Source organism: Haliotis rubra, unplaced genomic scaffold (genome assembly GCF_003918875.1).
Source record: "Haliotis rubra isolate DU_JTF1 unplaced genomic scaffold, ASM391887v1 Scf135, whole genome shotgun sequence".
NCBI classification, from domain to species: domain Eukaryota; kingdom Metazoa; phylum Mollusca; class Gastropoda; order Lepetellida; family Haliotidae; genus Haliotis; species Haliotis rubra.
In genome coordinates this window covers 1611466-1630689 of record NW_025765281.1, presented here as the reverse complement: position 1 = coordinate 1630689, position 19224 = coordinate 1611466, and the positions used below count along the sequence as shown (strand labels likewise).

The 19224-nt window shown below is 39.2% G+C and overlaps 1 protein-coding gene and 1 long non-coding RNA gene across 2 annotated transcripts in view; both read left to right on the top strand.

Annotated features, from left to right (window-relative positions):
- LOC124267951 (peroxisomal biogenesis factor 3-like) overlaps positions 1–14950 on the top strand; it is a 31080-nt gene extending 16130 nt beyond the window's left edge. Inside the window, 9 exon segments of the mRNA XM_046702953.1 lie at positions 421–542; positions 2655–2736; positions 3619–3673; positions 4469–4625; positions 5172–5239; positions 12372–12391; positions 12394–12472; positions 14030–14129; positions 14523–14950. Of these exon segments, the coding sequence (XP_046558909.1) occupies positions 421–542; positions 2655–2736; positions 3619–3673; positions 4469–4625; positions 5172–5239; positions 12372–12391; positions 12394–12472; positions 14030–14129; positions 14523–14609 (770 nt within the window). The 3' untranslated portion in view covers positions 14610–14950.
- A 1540-nt stretch (positions 14951–16490) lies between these two features.
- On the top strand, positions 16491–18283 carry LOC124267953. Its single transcript, XR_006896162.1, has 2 exons — positions 16491–16623; positions 17163–18283. It is a non-coding gene; the product is annotated as an uncharacterized LOC124267953 (long non-coding RNA).
- Positions 18284–19224: the final 941 nt, after the last annotated feature.

Below are 19224 nucleotides of genomic sequence, written 5' to 3'. Positions count from 1 at the left end.
TTTTCAGAGTTTTTCCTTTTTCTAAGAAAGGTGCTTCTAAAATTCAACTGTGTAATTAGAAATTGGAATAACACTTTTAGTGAGTGCTAAGCACGCAATTCTCTACCATGCCAAATTCATACTTTTTCTGTATCAACAATCACTGTGTTAACACCTTTGAAAAGCATTGTGATTATTATGTTCAATTTTGACAACAATATTTTGACAAAATCTATCAGAAAACAGCAACATTTCTTTGTCAGTGTAAACACTTTTTAGCAAATGTGAAAATAATTTTTAATTTCCCTCAGTTTGAACATGTCGTATATTTTTTGGAATCCAAAATATTATTTGACATGAATGAAGAAAATTATTTAGTAAATCAGTAAAAAAAAATTGATAATTTTACAACTGAAGGTTTTTTGATTCCTACTTTTTCAGGTTTAGCCCGGTCAGTTCTATCTGTGTATGGATGTTGTATAATGAGTCTACTACTACGTGTTAAACTAAATGTGATTGGTGGATATATATACCTCGACAGTGCAAAGATCAAGGACACAACAGTAAGTCACTGAATCGTTGGAGTGTAGTCTTTTGCAGATAGTGTGGAGTATATCCTATATCCCTGGTTGATATTTGGTCTATTGGTATTAGGGGTGTCATGATGTGATAGACAATGTGAGAGTCATGATAGATGTGTTGTATTTTCATGGCTTTATTTACTGTGTACATATTATTGAAAAGTGAAGCCTTTTATTTCAACATACACCAAGTACAAGCAGGAAAACAAGATCAAATGGTTGTCTGACTCGCCCTTACTTTTTTACCCCTCAATCTGTTGACAAACTCAATACCTGTAAGCTTTATGGACAGTACTATGTCAAGAATCTCTGTGTTACGTGTAATTTGTCATGCATTCTTTGGCTTGATGTCATTTAACATGTGATGCTTCAAGAATATGTGTGCTTGTTCCCAGAGCTCCAGACAAGATTTAGCTCATGTGGGTACTGTACCCACTGTATTTTTTGGAGTGGGTATTATGAATGTTGAGTGGGTATTTCATTTTCCGTTACCCACTGCTTTCAAATATGTGCGTATTTCAGTCATTTTACTCACCTAAGTATATATGTCATTGAGTAAGTTTACTAAGCAGGTATGTTCTGCCTTATGTCATACCTAATCAAAACCAACTTTAATATAATGGAAATGATTTCATAAAAAATCACTCATCCTATACTGACAGTGCAACACTTGTCCTATACTAACAGTACAACTTGATAGCAATCGATGTCTTTTTCATTACGCAAGCGATTTATATAATATATTCCGTACGCATTTGTTTCAAAACTTTTGATCATGATCTAAAATTTTAAATGCTCTGGTGGTACATAACAATTATTTTTTCAATGCATGATTGGAAATTTTCTATGCGTATTTTACCCGGATACGCAGCTTATCTGGGCCTCTGCTTGTTCCTATTCCTATGACACGCTCATCTGAGATCTGAGATTCTGTGATGTGACATAATTAGGCAGGCTAAGCATGCACGCTGAAGAGATGCACCGGCGTCTCTTCTCACAAAACCCCGGTCCTGTGTGGACTTGGGGGATGTGGAGCGTGCCAGATCAACAACTGGAGTGGTGTTTCAGGGTCGGCATTCACCAGGCAGAATGTCAGGCAGTATAAGCACCAGACATTTCCCACTACCACAAGTCACTTGTAGAACTAACTGTATTTAAGGATATCATGAGAACAACCTGACTACAACCTGACTTCTAAGCAAGGTTATAAGTCAGCAAAACTTGTGCAAAGTTACTGTATGTCCGTAAAATTCACTGTAGAAAGTTTGTTTTCCTCAGATACAATGCCTCATGTGAAATTTCGGGTGACCTTTCTTGGTGCCCCAGGTGCAACCAAATGTATTTGTAATAGATGTAATTTCTATGAATTTGGGTATATATGTTATATCAATATCAAACTGACATGCTGTACAAGGTGAGGTGAGGTGAAATTGGGTTTAACGTCGTGCTTGAGAATATTTCGCTCATATGACGACGTGCATGCGTGTGTATGTGTATGTGCGGCTGCTTGTACTAGCCCAGACAGAAGCTGGTTTTATAGTGCTAGCCCACTGAGATACCATGCCGCAATGAAACATGAATACCCCACTCAGACACATTATACTGACTCCGAGCCGACCAGTCCTTGTTGTACCCATTAATGCGACCGGCAGCCAGGCAGGGACCAACAAGTACCACGGAGGCGGTTTTAAGCGTCTTTTTGGTATGACGCAAGGTCGGGATCGAACTGGGCATGACCTTCCGCTCTCAGGCTGGGATTGTTATGATACCTCTAACTTATTCCACTACACCGTAGTGAGTGGTTAGAGGTCTGCTGTAAAAGGACCGAATCAGGTACAAGGTTACACTTCACCTCACTTCATGGGCATGAACTATTACTCATACTATCCGACATCAGTTTGCCTGGTCCAGATTGTTATGATACCCGTTGATTATTCCATATATACTACTCCAAAGATATTAAAGAACACCCAACATCTACAGAATATTGACATAATCATAATGATAATCCAGAGTTCTTTAACGTCTTTTGGGTAGTATATGCCACAGTGTTAAACACCACTGTGTTCTGATCAATACATCTGGTTTCTTCAGTTGACTGAGGATTCTGGCAGCCAGGTTCCCCAGCCGGTACAGGAGAAATACCTCTCCCTCATCAAACACTTCATCAGTGAAGGTGGGTATCTGTCGGGTGGAATGGATGTAAATGGCTTCAATTGCTATGGATGCTCATGAAATTGGATGAAATGTTGTAATATCTGTATTATGTAATTGTCTAGAATTTCTGTTGATTTTGGATCATTTAAGACATAACTGATGCATATTGCAGCTTTTGATTTAACATTCTTCTTTAAATTTACCAAACCTGAAATAATCTTGTGGACAGATTGGGGAGATAGTCAATATCCAAGCAAAATACAAAACTGAAAACCCAATATTGTATTAAAATATGAAAGTAGGCACCTATCTATAGCTATTGGTGCATGGTTAAAGTAAATGTAACAAATCATAAAAATAATTGGCTGAACTCTATGCCACATGGTCATGCTCTAAGAACATTCAACATAATGGACATTATTACCCCGGATAACCCAAGCTGCAGCCTGTGAGGTGCTAGAACATGTAGAAGGTCAAGTCATATGACTTATACCACCTGGTACCCAACAGAGGCAATTTGGAACAAACTCACTTGCCTAAGGTGTGACCACATATGTGCTTTGTTGTGGGGCAGGACAGAAGTCCTAGAAACTCTCAGGAGTCAAGCTGCCAAACACGGTCACCCATCCACAGACTCGCCGTGACCAACGTTGCTTAACTTTATCTGATTTGTGACCTGCGCTCTATGCACAAGAGCACACACCAACTGATATACGATATGACAATGTGAGCTGTAAGTAGATGTCCTGTCCTTGACTCTTCTTTGTGTGTGACTATGCTTTGTGAAGGACTGGTAATTTATGGGTTGGGACGAGACTCCTATCATCTCTTCACCTACCTCCCCAAGTCATCAATCCCTGAATCATATTGGAAACATGAACAAGGATGTGTATCATTTCAGGTTTACCTGATTTAGCAACAATAGTAGAGCAAGCCGTGGCGAGAGAGTTTAGTAGGTAAGTAGAAGTCAGTTTATACATGGAACTGCCATGGAACTGAAGCATGTGAAGCATCATTTAAAGCTGGTAAAACATGGATCCACAGTTCTATAAATGGCTGTTGTCTTACATCATAGCATGAAATATCTCACTATCCCTATCAAATGTTTTCGTTGTATATCTGGGCCCCGTTCCTCAAAGAAATCGTAGCTCTACGACAGTCGTAAGTCTATGTTAAAGTATGGGAGTTGAGATCACCGTAGATCAGTCGTAAGTCTATGTTAAAGTATGGGAGTTAAGATCATCTTAGCGCTACGACAGTCGTAAGTCTATGTTAAAGTATGGGAGTTAAGATCACTGTAGATCAGTCGTAAGTCTATGTTAAAGTATGGGAGTTAAGATCACTGTAGATCAGTCGTAAGTCTATGTTAAAGTATGGGAGTTACGATCACCGTAGATCACAGTCGTAAGTCTGTTTAAGTATGGGAGTTAAGATCACCGTAGGGCTAATGTTGCTTTGTGGAACAGGGCCCCCTTGCTTTAGACTCAGACCCTTACTTTATTATTAGAAATGGTGAGTGAGTTTTATTTTACGCCGCTTCAGGATTATTTGGAGCAAGACCAGGAGAAAATGTTTTGTTTAGAAAAGTTAATTGTAAACTTCTTTGTTAGAATTTTGTCCATATACCAAAAATGAAATAAGTATGGCCTAAGCATTTTCTTTCAGTTTTTTGTCATCAAGCTGTCACTGATCATGTGTCAGAAGATGATGCAAATGTGTGTCTTTTTGATGGGGTTGTGTTGTTCTTGTAGTGTATCGTTAAAGGAACGGATGTCGTGTTCCAACCTGCAGTCACTCGTGACACACATACGAGAGCGTGTGGAGTGTGGCAACGTGGGACTTGCTTCAACCATCCCAACCATGCCGCTGTCACAGTACATGCTGCCTGCAGAACAAGTGCCTGATTTTGTAAGTACTGGTAATATCGTCCTATTGTCACAACATCTGTCAAGATTCCGGCTTGGCTTAACTCCCCAGTGATCAGCTGGATGTAAGATGTTCCATTTATTTTAGTATAATCTTCACAAATTTCTGTGCAGAAAGTCTTAATTTTGATGTATTATTTATAACTGGCAAGTTGCAACTTGCAAATGATGCATAATAAACTGAAATATTTGACAAATTAAAAGAATCAGGAAAATTTGCAGTTAAAAGTTGAAAGAATCGGGTTGTCCTTTACATTCTTTTTGATAGTAAATAAGCAGATGTTATGCTTTGTTGTGAGCATGGGAATTATTTAAAGCTTTTATCAGTGTGAATCATTTTCTCAGCCTGAAGCTTTCGCAATGACTATTCTTCCAAAGTTTAGCAAACTAGATACAAAAACGTGTTTCAATATTATCAGTTGTGTATCTGATATGTTCAAGGAAGCGCTGTGTCAGTAAATGAATGTTGTGATTTCAATGACAGCTTTCAGGTCAAACAGTATTTATGACATGCAAGTTTACCTTTCAGGTGCTAGTCAGCCAAGAGGATATTGTGTATGAAAAGCTTGTCACGGAAACTAGGGATGTGTTAGAGAGGTAAATATCAAAACACTTCAACTCAAATTGTTTGCTGATAATAAAATGACCAAGTTTCATTTAGTAGGGTTTTTTTCGGCCTTGTTCTCCTCATGATAATGGAATAAATGGCCCTGTTCCCAGATACACTGAATCAGAGTTGTGTCCCTTAGATAAGACAGGAATGTACAACCTGTGTCCTGATCTGAATCTCTGTTGGCAGTAGTTTCGCACTTGTGAGTGTGAGTTTAGCGACTCAGCAATTTCCAGCTTTATGGCGGCGGTCTGTAAATAAATCACGCCTGGACCAGAAATGAGAACAACAGATGACATGTGTCAATGACATGTGTCAATCCAAGTCAGCGAGCCTGACCACCCGATCCCGTTAGTCGCCTCTTACGACAAGCATGGGTTACTGAGGATCAATATTCTAACTCGGACCTTCACGAGTTTTCGCACTTGTGACCATAGCGTAACAAAGCACCATCTGGCGGCTATCCAGAAATCTATACAGTTTTGTTTTTGCTTACTTTGTGTCTCCAAGTTGTGTTAATACATGTAACAAATAGCTAGATTTTTCCTTATCCTGACTCATGCTCTTTTTGCTTGTCTTCTTCTTCTTGCGAACATAGTGGAACACTTGTATCTCCCTAATTGAAGCTCCCTTCAATTTAAAATCACTAATTAGTATTCACCACGAGTTACCTCCTTTCCACAAGCGCGGGAACGAGGGCGCCACCTCTACCCATGTGCCTCACTCTCTCCTTCTTCGCCCAGTGAGCTGGACGTGAGAGCGCCTGTGTCTCCCGACACACTATATCCTTTGAATTATATTTAGTTAGTTACCTCATTATAGACATCTATAGAGGTTTAGCTAGTATCCTTCAACGATTATATATTGATATTTAGTCGTTTTCTACAGTTTATTCACGGGGCGCCGTGTTTGTTTCAGTGGATTACGTTGATGAAAATTCTGTACTATTGCAGATTACGTTTTATGCTGCTGCTGATCCGCCTTTAATATGATGTACGGCCATGATTATTATATTCACATTGCAGTTGCGGTACTAATTTATCCAATTCTACCTTTTTATTAATATTTACTTTGCGTTTGGCACGCACAGCAGATAGGTCGCGTATGCAGAGTCTAGTATGACTGATACACGGAACCCCTCGCCAGTCTACTGCTGTTGGCCGACTCCCCTCCGTGTGGTGTTCCGCTAGAGTGGTGGAGAGGTGTGGGGCGTAGTCCGCCATCTCCAAAGCATCCTGCTTCCCCAGACATCCCATCGTCGCAGCAGAAGACTAGAGGGTTTTCTACTACATCTCAACAGCCGAGACCGTTCCCCATCGCAGTTTTGGGCCTGTATGATGATCAGCCGGTCATCATACGGATGTACATCAAAGATTGACCCGATGTCGGCACAGATCAGCATGCAGCCTGATGTACCAACGCCAGATATCGCGATGATCGTCCTGAGGGTCCCATCATTACCAACACTCAAGCGCAGGCATTCGCACACCCAGGGCAGCGTTGACCTCTGAGGAAAATCAGCGAAGTCTACTAGGACTTTCTCCACCGAGATTGTTCCAGCCGATGACCTGGACCTCCTACGATGATCAGCTGATCATCATCCCCGGCGTGACGCCACAAGAAGCGACCGGTGACAGCTACAACGACATCAGCAGAGATCACCATGCAGCCTGATGCCTCTACACTGATGTCGGACGATTTTCCGGTGGACCCCTCCATTAACACCGCCAGATAAAGCACCGGCGACCTCGCCGCCAGACCATCCCAGAAGACATGATGCGACAAATTATGAACATCATGGAGGACCACTATAATCTCGCGGTAGCAGGAGTCCGAACCAGCGAAGGCTCCAGCGTGAACAGCACCCCAGAGGCACCCCCGTCCAGCGTAGCAGCCAGGGCGATGTCACCTTCGCGAAGGAAGTCGCGGACCACCTTGACGAAGGACCTAGATGTACAGCCGGCGAAGGCCTTCGCCGGCGAAGGCGAAAGGACCTAGATGGACTAGATGTACAGCGCCGGCGGAAAGAACCTAGATGTACAGCCTTGGCGAAGGACCCAGCGAGAGGCAGGATAAATCATCACCTTATGCGGGTTCATCCCTAGATGTGGACTCGGACCATCAGACATCCACGGAAGCCTTAGCGAAGGTCATATCGTCGTTCCCCGGACTGGACGCAGAGGAAGCCAGCGAAGGCATCTTGTGAGACACCTGAATCCAGATCATCATCATCTAGAAGGACATCGAGGGACTATACAAAGCTTCAGCGAAACTATCAGCGTTCCCCTCACAAGTCTCGAGAAGATCAACCCATAGACAAGTTGATCATCGATATCAAGTATAAGAACTACAATCATTATATTGGTTCTGTTGAATCCATGGCGAGGCGGTATGTTAAGCTGGCCTAAATAGATCTAGAGCGATCAATTAGACACTTATCACCAGACTTAGTAACCACGACTTCTGAATATGATAAGATGATCCATGCTGACCCTACTTAGGCAAGCTTACGCCCGATCCACATCCTGTTAAACACAGAGGCTGTTCCGCGAAGCAAGCTCATATATATATTTATATATATATATATATACTAATCGGGCTTTGACTTCGACACCTTCGCGATGGTCGCGAAGGCTAAGTAACTCAAGTCTACTTCACCCAGAAGATCTAGAAGGGATACCGAGAACCCAGCGAAGTCTCCGGCGTTCACCGAGGAAGTCTCCTCCAAGGTTTCCATATACTAGCCACTTTCGTCATATATAGCTACTTTCGTCAGTCCGTTCAAGGCGCCGCATAAGTTGATTATCAACTGTATGCCAGATGCCGTCTATAAGCCCTCTGCGAAGATAATTGCTCAGGCTATTTACAACACAGAGCGTCGCTGTATTATTAGTCAAGCGACATTTCATAGATCTTCACAGAAATCAACTATTCGTATAAATTGCTAATATACAATCCCGGACGACGATACGATTATCTACATGCGTGACCATTACGCATATCTGCAGACAATTCAATATCGAAATTGAACAGCAGCCTTGTTACAGCGAAAGTATAACTCTTAATCGTCAAAGTTTCTGAGAAGAAATATGTACAACAAGTTCAACGTTAATTCTACAATTATGACGATACATTCATGTATACAGTCTACAAGCTCACAACTTGCAAGTTGTTTATACCCATATATATAAGGAAGTTGAATTATATTCAAAACTGAAATTACTTTCACGACAACCAGGAAAATAACCTACCCAGCATAAAATTACAGAAAGCGAGATATTCGGCGGCGGAGGTTTCAGCGATTACCATTAACCCTCGAAACGCGTGGTCACTTTCGGATAACCGGGAAGCTACGGTGAAGACCGGCGTTTATGCTAATATCCAGCGGCGACAAGAATTTATTCAAGGTGGGTTTTTCCGCTACACCGGTGACATCACAGCGGGTATTATACAGAATCAAAATGCCTTGTTCTGATTGGACCGCGAGGGACAGCGACCTACACAGAGGTCGATCTCAATTCACAGTTCAAGACTTACGTCACAAGTGACAACTATATATCAGTGAGCGAGCAAGCCTCATTACAGTCCAGTTAACCTGAACATTCATGATTAGACTGCCTTTCTTCAAGTTAGAGACCTCCCTGTCAAGTTAAGGCGAGGGATCGGCAGTCGAAGCGATTTTACATAAAGTTCAGCGAGGACAGACACACCTGGTTGTGCACCTACATCGTCAAAAGGACTTAGCAGGCGAATTACCTAGGCGAAGATACAAGTGGATCTAAATCCACAGCGTTTCGAACTACAGCTGAATTTCATCAGCGACTAACACAACTAGATGGTTAGTAAACCTACTAAACTTCTGTTTGGAGAATAAAGCGGAAATTTCCACGCCCAACCTGGGGATATGAATATAGTGCTCCAACACCTCACAAGTGAGGTTTATGAACACGCCTGGATGACATACTTGGACCCCATGATACGATGATTCTATCAAGATGGCCAGCAAGAGCACTGTAAATTTATCTCCACCAAACCAAACAGGAGGAAAAATGCAACAGATTATTTCCTCTATCATCAACTTACGCATGAGTGAAGTCTCATGTACTATATCTCCATTTGGATCAGAACTGTCATACTACGTGCATATGCGGATGGACCTATTCCGACCCTCCATGAGCTTAATACTCATGATATTATAGCGCTAACTTCTACAATTGTTCTACACAAATGTGAATGAAATAATGGAGGGTTTATTTCTGAAATCGATATGGTGGTTGCAAACCATTATCTGAGAGATATCACCACCGAGGACGTCTCAGGTATACACCAATTCGATCCCATGGTCCTCGCACAACAGCTGACAGTTCCTCGGAGAAGATAAGTCAATCTAACAGATTTTTACTTATCTTATAACAATACTAAATAGCTTCATGCTATGTATAATTTACTTAAGTTCCTTTTATCATCACAGTACTATGATTATTACATCATACAATATATAAGTTAACAACTATACAGAGTTTGTTATTATATATATTTACCTTAAGTTATTCATATCTTAAGAGTAATACTATGGTTACATGATAAATGCATTAGCTAACAAACTCTACAGAGTTTTGGCTATTTTATACATAGCTTAAGTTAATTAAGCTAACAAACTCTGACGGAGTTTTACTATTATATAGCTAACTTAAGCTAATTATACCTTAAGCATAGTACTATACTCATATTATTAAAATATATTGGCTAACAAACTCTAAGGAGTTTTGCTATTATATAGGTAGCTTAAGCTTATTCATATCTTAAGCTTAGTACTATGTTTATATCATATAAGTAGATTAGCTAACAAACTCTAAAGAGTTTTTGCTATTTGGCTTAAGTATCATCATATTTCTAAGCAATATGGTTATATTATAACATGTATTAGCTAACAAACTCTACAGAGTTTTAGCTATTATATATGTAACTTAAGCTTATTCATATCTTAAAAGCAGTACTATGTTTATATCATATAGGTATATTAGCTATCAAAACTCTAAAAAGAGGGTTTTGCTATTATATATTTAAGCTTAAGTTTCATCATATTTTAAGCTTTATGGTTTACATTATAACATGTATTAGCTAACAAACTCTACGGAGTTCTTGCTATTATATATGTAGCTTAAGTTTTCCTTCATAAGCTCAATACTAGGTTTATATCATAGCTAACAAACTCTAAAGGGTTGTTTTTGGCTATTATACAATTAGCTTAAGTTTCATCATATCTTAAGCAGTATGTTTACATTATAAAGGTATTAGCTAACAAACTTCGACGGAGTTTTGTTATTATATATATATAGCTTAAGTTTCATCATAACTTAAGCTCAGTACTATGTTTTTTAACATAAAAAGTATATTAGTTAAACTCTAAGGAGTTTATTTTGCTATATACATTTAGCTTAAGTCTAATCTTATCTTAAGCTTAGTACTATGGTTACACTATAAACATATTAGCTAATAAACTCTACGGAGTTTTGCTATTATATATGTAGCTTAAGTTCATTATATCTTAAGCACACTACTATACTCATATTGTAAAATATATTAGCTAACAAACTCTACGGAGTTTTGCTATTATATATGTAGCTTAAGTTAATTATATCTTAAGCACACTACTATACTCATATTGTAAAAATATATTAGCTAACAAAACCCTACAGAGTTTTGCTATATATATGTAGCTTAAGTTAATTATATCTTAAGCTCAGTACTATACTAATATTATAAATATATATTAGCTAACAAACTCTACAGAGTTTGGCTATTATATATGTAGCTTAAGTTAATTATGGCTTAAGCACAGTACTATACTCATATTATAAAAATATATTAGCTAACAAACTCTACAGAGTTTTGCTATTATATATGTAGCTAAAAGCTTATTCATATCTTAAGCTCAGCATTATATCTATATCATATAAGTATATTAACTAACAAACTCTAAAGAGTTTGCTATTATATAATTAGCTTAAGTTTAATCATATCTTAAGCTTAGTACTATGTTATATCTTAAAGTATTTTAGCTAACAAACTCTAAGGAGTTTATACTAGCATATTAACAAGCTTAAGTCTATTAGTCTTAAGCATTGTATTAATGTTATATATACTTTATCATAATAAGTACATGGTAATAACCTTTTATATGGCAGCTGATAAGTTAGCAGCAGGAATTCATCAGTTCAGTGCCTTTATGAAGTTCCCATAGGGTTATTACAATCATCACAGTTCAAATCACTAATTATTAAAAATCCAAAGTATTAGATATTCCCACCTCCGTTCAGTGGCATGCTACAAGCAAAAGAGCATGAGTCAGGATAAGGAAAAATATGTAATTTTGGAGTAAAATTGATATTTTATACTTATCCTGACTCATGGGGTCAGCCCTCCCATCCTCCCCAAATAACACTTTGGATTTCCCTGTAAATTCAAATGTTGGGCTCAGTATATGAGGAGAGAGTGAGGCACATGGGTAGAGGTGGCCCTCGTTCAGCAGCTTGTGGAAAGGAGGTAACTCGTGGTGAATACTAATTAGTGATTTTAAATTGAAGGGAGCTTCAATTAGGGAGATACAAGTGTTCCACTATGTTCGCACGCAAGAAGAAGAAGACAAGCAAAAAGAGCATGAGTCAGGATAAGTATAAAATATCAATTTTACTCCAAAAATTACATTTTTATAGCTTTGTAGAAATAACCTCTATTTTTCTGGTAGCAGAATGGATAAAATAGAGTTTGAAATGCACATGCTATTGCATTAAATCTGATCTTAAAAGGTATTGTTGAAATAGGTGTACCTTTGAATTTGGCACAAAAGGACTCATGAAAATAACAATTTTGAACCCTATGAATGATATTTTTCCAATCATGTACCTTTTATCATGAGTTAATGGTATGTCTGATTTGTGGAGAATTACAGAAAATAATTGTAGCACATGACATGTTTTGTAACAAATGCTATGATCAGTGAAAGTTGTCACAGTGCGAAATAACCACTGACATAAGCAGTTATACAAGTGGTATAATGTACAGAAGTATAATATTTGGATGGAAGACTTCTCATCTTCAACATATTTCCTATTTCAGTACAGACTTCCACACTGTTCTGCAACGTGTCTGGATCGTGGGTTCGCTCGACTACTGGATGGAGTAGCTGAACACTATAAACATCAAATGACTTCAGAAAGGTAGGTAGTGAGGGAGACCTGTGTTTTATATGTTAATAGGGGTCAGTGGTGGTGGTTAATAGAGGATATTACGTGTGTCTAGTGAAGCATGATGGATCTATCTTCGAGTGACGTGAAAAACGTGATATTTTAATGAGTGGCATAGTGCACTTAACAGAACCCCCAAATCTATTGGTTCATAACGAGATGGTGGCCACTTGAATGCGTGCAAACACCCAGTTGCGGGTACGTCAACATGCAGCAAACTTGAACAAAGTACTGTGACTATGTGTCCCAGTCCACCCAGCTGTGAATGGGTACCTGGTAAGGGTGAGAAAGCCGCAATAACTCGTTGGGCCCAGTGGCTGCAAGAGTTGTATGATCCAAAGGGAGTTGAGATCGATAATTCGATGTGCCTTTGAGATTGACATCCAGTGATCGAGGGAAAAAATACCAGCATCTTGAGCTTGTACTAGTTGCTTGGATATGTGCGCTATATAAATATATCCAATAATAATAGCCATGAGTGAAAATGTGATGTTCTCTGTCACAAGATCACAGATACATCATCTTTCATTAGACACATGAGATATTCTATTTATTATATGTTTCCAGTTTTGTTTGTTTTTGTCCCCCGCCGCAACGCGGAACGGGGGACTATGTATTCAGCGGCGTCCGTCTGTCCGTCCGTCCCCGATTCTTGTTAACGCGATATCTGATGAACGTTATTAATCTGAGAAAATCTTATTAGGTAAATCCATATTCTCCCAACTGTAAACTAAAGACTGTTCACTTCTTTGTTCAGGCAAACACATAAGCCATAGTTACCTACTGGAAAATGAAATAAACATTGACACAACACATATCTGTATCAGTTGCTGCGTTTCTATTTGTGAGGTGAGGTGAAATTGGGTTTTACGTAGTTCTTGAGAATATTTCGCTCATATGACGACGTGCATCCGTGTGTATGTGTATGTGCGGCTGCTTGTACTAGCCCAGACTTAAGCTGGTTTTTTAGAGCTAGCCCACTGAGATAGCATGCCGCAGTGAAGCCTGAATACCCCACTCAGACACATTATACTGACTCTGAGCCGACCAGTCCTTGTTGTACCCATTAATGCCGAGCGCCAGGCAGGGACCAACAAGTACCATATTTTAACGTCTTTTGGTATGACACGGTCGGGGATCGAACCCGCAACCTTCCGCTCTCCGGGCGGATGCTCTAACAACTACACCACGGAGGCGGTCTTCTATTTGTTGTCTCATAGACAACCTGGGCCCTGTTTCGCAAAGCTCTCGTAAGCCTAAGATCTCGTAACTTTTCTCGTAGCATACCTCCTATGTTAAAGTATAGGAGGTACGACTGCTACGAGAAACGTTACGAGAACTTAGGCTACCGAGAGCTTTGTGAAACGGGGCCCTGGGTAGTACAGTCCCTGGGGAGCAGAAAATGAAAATCGAGTTCAGTGATCCATTGACCAGAATAATATTTCTCTTAATGCTTTGAGCTGGTAAGATCTTGTCACCTGTATAACACAATACAAACATGCATTATTATCATTGTTATTGTAATTTCAGCAGTCTCCATGAGGTCATCATTCCTGTAGCTAAGCTTATCCCAGTCATCAGCAGTCTGGTCTTCCGAATCTGTAGCGACGCTCCCAACCCATTTATACAGGTAACTTGATCCCACCTGTGTCCAGACCCTGTTTATTTTAGGAGATTGTTGTGACAGTTGATTTAATGAACCAGGTGGTCAGACCTGTGGATGATAGCCTCTCAGGATATCCAGACAAGTGGATTGTTTGTCATTATATCAATCACTGGTTCGCTTCTAGTCCAGGATTGATTATTTACACACTGCTGTCACACACATGGAATATTGCTGTGTGCAGCTTTAAACGACAAGCCAATCACACCTGAGGTGGCTCTATAATTATGAATCTCAAATTTGACATGATTGTGTTCAGGACTATGCTAACAAATTGGTAAGCCTCCACCCATCCACAGCGATGTTGGTAGAAATTGCTGACAGTAGCATCATTTAACACTTGCTCTTCGTCTTCCTCAGGAGCAGCTGCTACTTGATGAGGTGAAGGCGTTTTCCGTCATAGCGCATAATGCGACGTTCAGCCAGGACAGCGCCGCTCCAACATGATCAGCCGGCGATGTAGCAGCATCATTCCAGGAACACAGTGCCACAGAATCCCAGTATTCCTTGACCAACTCTGCTGTCATATTGCTTCCAGTCACATCTGTGTAACTTAAAGAAATGTTACTGGAGTATTAATAGTCTGTTAAGAGTCAAACACTGTTGCTGTTGAAGGGACCTCTGTCAATATGAGTTATCCAACGCTCGACAGCCGCGAAATGCTGAATAAGGAAGTAATATGCTGGGACCAACCGTTTACCTCAAGACAATCAAAGTTCCACTCCTCAAAGATTGCCACAACAGTGTTCGACTCTGTTTGTACGGAGGATGAACACATGATCACACTTCATGGGCTTCAGTGTACCTCTCCATGACCGTGAATAAGGACTGGAGTGGGTAACTCAGGTGGGTTCTGACGTGGGTGGGGCGGTGTGGTGGCCTTGTAGTTAAAGTGTTCGCTCATCATGCCGAAAACCCGGGTTCGATTACCCACATGTACACGTGTGAAGCCCATTTCTTGTGTCCCCTGCCGTGATACTGCTGGAATATTGCTGAAAGAGGCGTAACACTAAACTCACTCACTCTCACCTGGGTACCCACAGGACAACTAAGAAATGATGTTAGTGACGTAATTATTGTTTAATGTCAATAATTCCCCTTACGTAATGCTTACCATATATTACCATAGATAAGCCGAATTTTGAGGACAAATAAAAGCAAGTCTATAGAAAGTTGTTGACTTATCTACAGGTTACGCTTTCATCAAATTTGTTTTCTGGTGGTAAAAAATAGTGGTGTAACGATTCATCGATAGTATCGATGTTTGCATCGTCAACTACGCGATACGAGTGCATCGATACAAAACATGTTTAGGCAATATATCAGGATATTTATATCGCAAGGGTCCATGATACATCGATGTATCGCCACAAGAGACGACATATCCCGATACTACTTAAATATTACTTAAAGTTGTAGGGAGTATTGCATAAGTAATAGGAAGGGAGTCTCTTTGAAATTTTTCTTATTTTAAAAACAAACTGAACCTAAAAGGAATTTGTGTCTGCCATCTTTGTTACATGAACAAAGGAGTTAGTGTATCAGTGAAAGCATGTGAACAATCTCTCTGAACTGTAAAACACTTGTCTTTAAGTAATTGAAACATGTTTTAGTTGTTTGACAAATAACACCAATTATTAACAACTATGAACGATGTCTTAGCTTTGTTAAGAAAGGGAAGCTAAATTTAGAAAGCATACTTATGAGTTTTTTGCAGTGATTCTGGTATAAATTACTGTATAAATTGTCTGTGAAAGCATTGGTGCAGAAACACAACTTCCCAAGGGAAACCTAGATCAAGGTATACTGAATATGTTTGATTGTATTAAATGCTGAAACTTAATTACATGAACAGCCTTTTAAGTGTGTGTGAATGTAACACATGTTCTGCTGAATAACAAGTAAAGATTCAGTCATTTTATCTATCATATATGTCCTGTTTTGAGGATTGTAAAGTATCGGGATAAGTATCGTATCGCCATCACTGTATCGTGATGATAATCGTCTCGCAGGTTCCTTGCCAATACTTTCATGATATATCGTCTTGCCACATTAAATTAGTATCGGGATATATCGTCTCGCCACTTAGGCCACGATACACAGCTCTAGTAAAAAAACGACATTGTATCACTTTGCTTGAACGATATGAGAAAACAACTCTGTCAGTGAAGAAGTCAAACTTGCAATTAAACATCACTAGACACGAGTATGTACCTGTACAGTTTCAGTTTGTTTCAGCTAGGCATGGTAAGTCACTGTTGTTTGCATTTGTTTCTGACTGCTAACTTTCCGGCTAACATTTATATGTTTGAAAAAGATGCTACTTCAGTCAACTACAGTGTATGGATGACCAGATCATTTCATACGTGTCTGTGAATACTAGACATTGATCTATCATGTGTATTAATCTGTGATGAAGGAAATCAGTGTATTCAAGTACATGAAGAATTAACTATTGGAGGTGAACAAATGTACGTATATATTCAAGCCCATAGTGTTGATATGTTGTTCCATCACCTGCATGGATGATGGAGGCATAATCACAGATAACTTTTGATGTGCGAATGTATGACATCATATTGCAAGTGGAGGTGTACTGAGAGAATTTTGAATGTACTGACATGTTTTTACTGGCCTGCGAGTTGGTGATGTGGTTTGTCTGGGCGATTCATTGATCACTATTTTCAACCATGTATTTGTATTTGAAGGCGTGAATTTAACTAGCGACCGTGTGATTTTGAAAGCAGGTCCAACTGGATATAAATAGGAACAGTGTAGTTTGTATTGAAAAATAGATATCCATATGGCAGTGGAAGTGATTCCTATCGGGGGTTTCCTCATGTGTCAAATCGTTTTTATAAAAAACACTTGACAAGTATTTATCGAAGTAGATTTCCATTTGATGATCACGCGAAATTAAAAGTTAGGCGTGCAGAGTTATTTGTAATGCGATAACGATTTTTGAAATCTTATATTGGTGGTGTACTTAATTGATTCAAGCCCATAAGTGTTGATGTGTTCTTCCATCACCTTATTTGTAACCCTGGAGGAATGTCGTGAGAAGTACAGTGACGTACTGTTAAGTGAGTGATATATGTATATATGTATGATTGTTATAAGGAGAGTGAGATATGGGTAACTTCATGAGTCTGTTTTCTTATCATATTTACAAGAAGAATATATTGATAGTTCCTGAAACTGGTTAGGAAACCACATCACCTGCTGCTGAGGGATGCTTACGTAGGTGTGAGAGGTTTTGTTGCATTTGAACTTGAAATATGTCTTGCACGGCAGTCAACCCTGTTTCCTGGCTTTGAAGAAAATCTGGGAATAATTGATTGTTGTGAAACAATGTTTCTGAACTCCATACTGTGAGTTGTTATTATGATATTTTACTCTGTATCTCTGAGTATATTTAAGTACAGTTTATTTAAGAGATTATTATTGGGCTTATGAGACAATAGTATATTTCCTTCAAGTTTCTTCTCCATAGAAATTCATCTGAGATCAAAGATTTATTCAGATATTTGAAACCCCTCTGGAAATCCTGCAGAATAATTTTTGTGAAAACTGTTTTCTGAGCAGGGGACCAGGTGGCCCAATCGTCTAGGACGTTGAAGTTTGATGTGGAAAGAAGTGTTCAAAGCACTGACTCATCAAACCGGTTGCCATCCTTGGACATACCTTGAAACCTCTGATTCTGAGTTCGAATCCCAGTTCACCATGGTTTCAGGTTTGTCAGCACCATACTAAAGTTATTGGGCTTCACCAAAGTGGTGAAAGTGGAACGCCTGCACAGTTCGGGCTTTCCTTCCAAGCTGACATGTCAAAATATAACTGAAATATTGTTCATGGTAATCACAACTCACTCACTCACCCATTTACGTTCAGTCTTGTCATAAGATGAATAAAGGTATTGTAAAGCTTCTGAAGTGTGGGAAGTTCTTAATACAGATATAATAAACCTGTAGTTAGGAGACACATGCTTGGGACTGCATTAGATTGGAAACATGGACGATTCATGGCATGTGAGAGAATTACATTTATTGTAAACACAGATCATTGAGGGAATTGTATACATTCTTATGGATCAATTACAGAATAAATGATATGTTATTTCATTGGTTTTTATTGCGTTTTATGTAACAAAAGTAAAAGTGTTTATTTTGGTGAGTCTGAACTTTATGAGGATTCCGAAGATCAGTTTATGTGACTAGGCCCTTATATCCCAACATTTTATGAGTTTTTACTCATGCTATCAGTCATTGATTTGCAGTCAAGACATGACAAGTGACTGGTGTGAGTATTTCTGTCTGGAGCATAAAAACAACATTTAGAGACGCCAACCTCTATGATGTCCTTGTAGTCGCTACAAATTTATGTTCAAACTATACCAATATGATTGCACTAGAAATTCTATGAAATTTGAAGAAAATTCATTCAAATTCAGATACACAGACAAAAATGTTTTCATTGATTAAATACATTTTCGCCAAACAGACGTCTAGAAGAAATGTAATGCTGATCATTTGAAATCTGCTGTTAGAGGTATGTGAAATTAAAGCTTCACTCTTGATTAGTGTCATATTATCTTTCTCAGAATCCAACTTAATTGTAAGTATTTTTTTTACTAATTTTATGGTCAATCTACTAATTTTGATACTTGAAACTACAATTTGCAACACTCTGGGGTTGGCATCTCTGAACATTCACTCCTCAGGAGCAATCTTTTGTGACACGGAGAAGAAAGGAAGTAGCAGGCAGGGAGACAACAAGTGTCATTTGTTAACATCTTTTTATATTACGCTGACAGGGATCGAACAACTAACCTCCTGCTCTTCAGGCAGACACTGTCCACATGACTGCAGAACCAGTCACCTAGTATATTCAAAGACACTGTGGTTCGGTGGGGCGGCCTAGTGGTTAAAGCGTCCGCTTGTCATACCAAAGCCCCAGGTTCGATTCCCCACATGGGTAAAATGTGTGAAGCCCAATTCTGGTGTCCCCTGTGGCAATATTGCTGGAATATTGCTAAAGTGTCATAAAACCATACTCACTCACT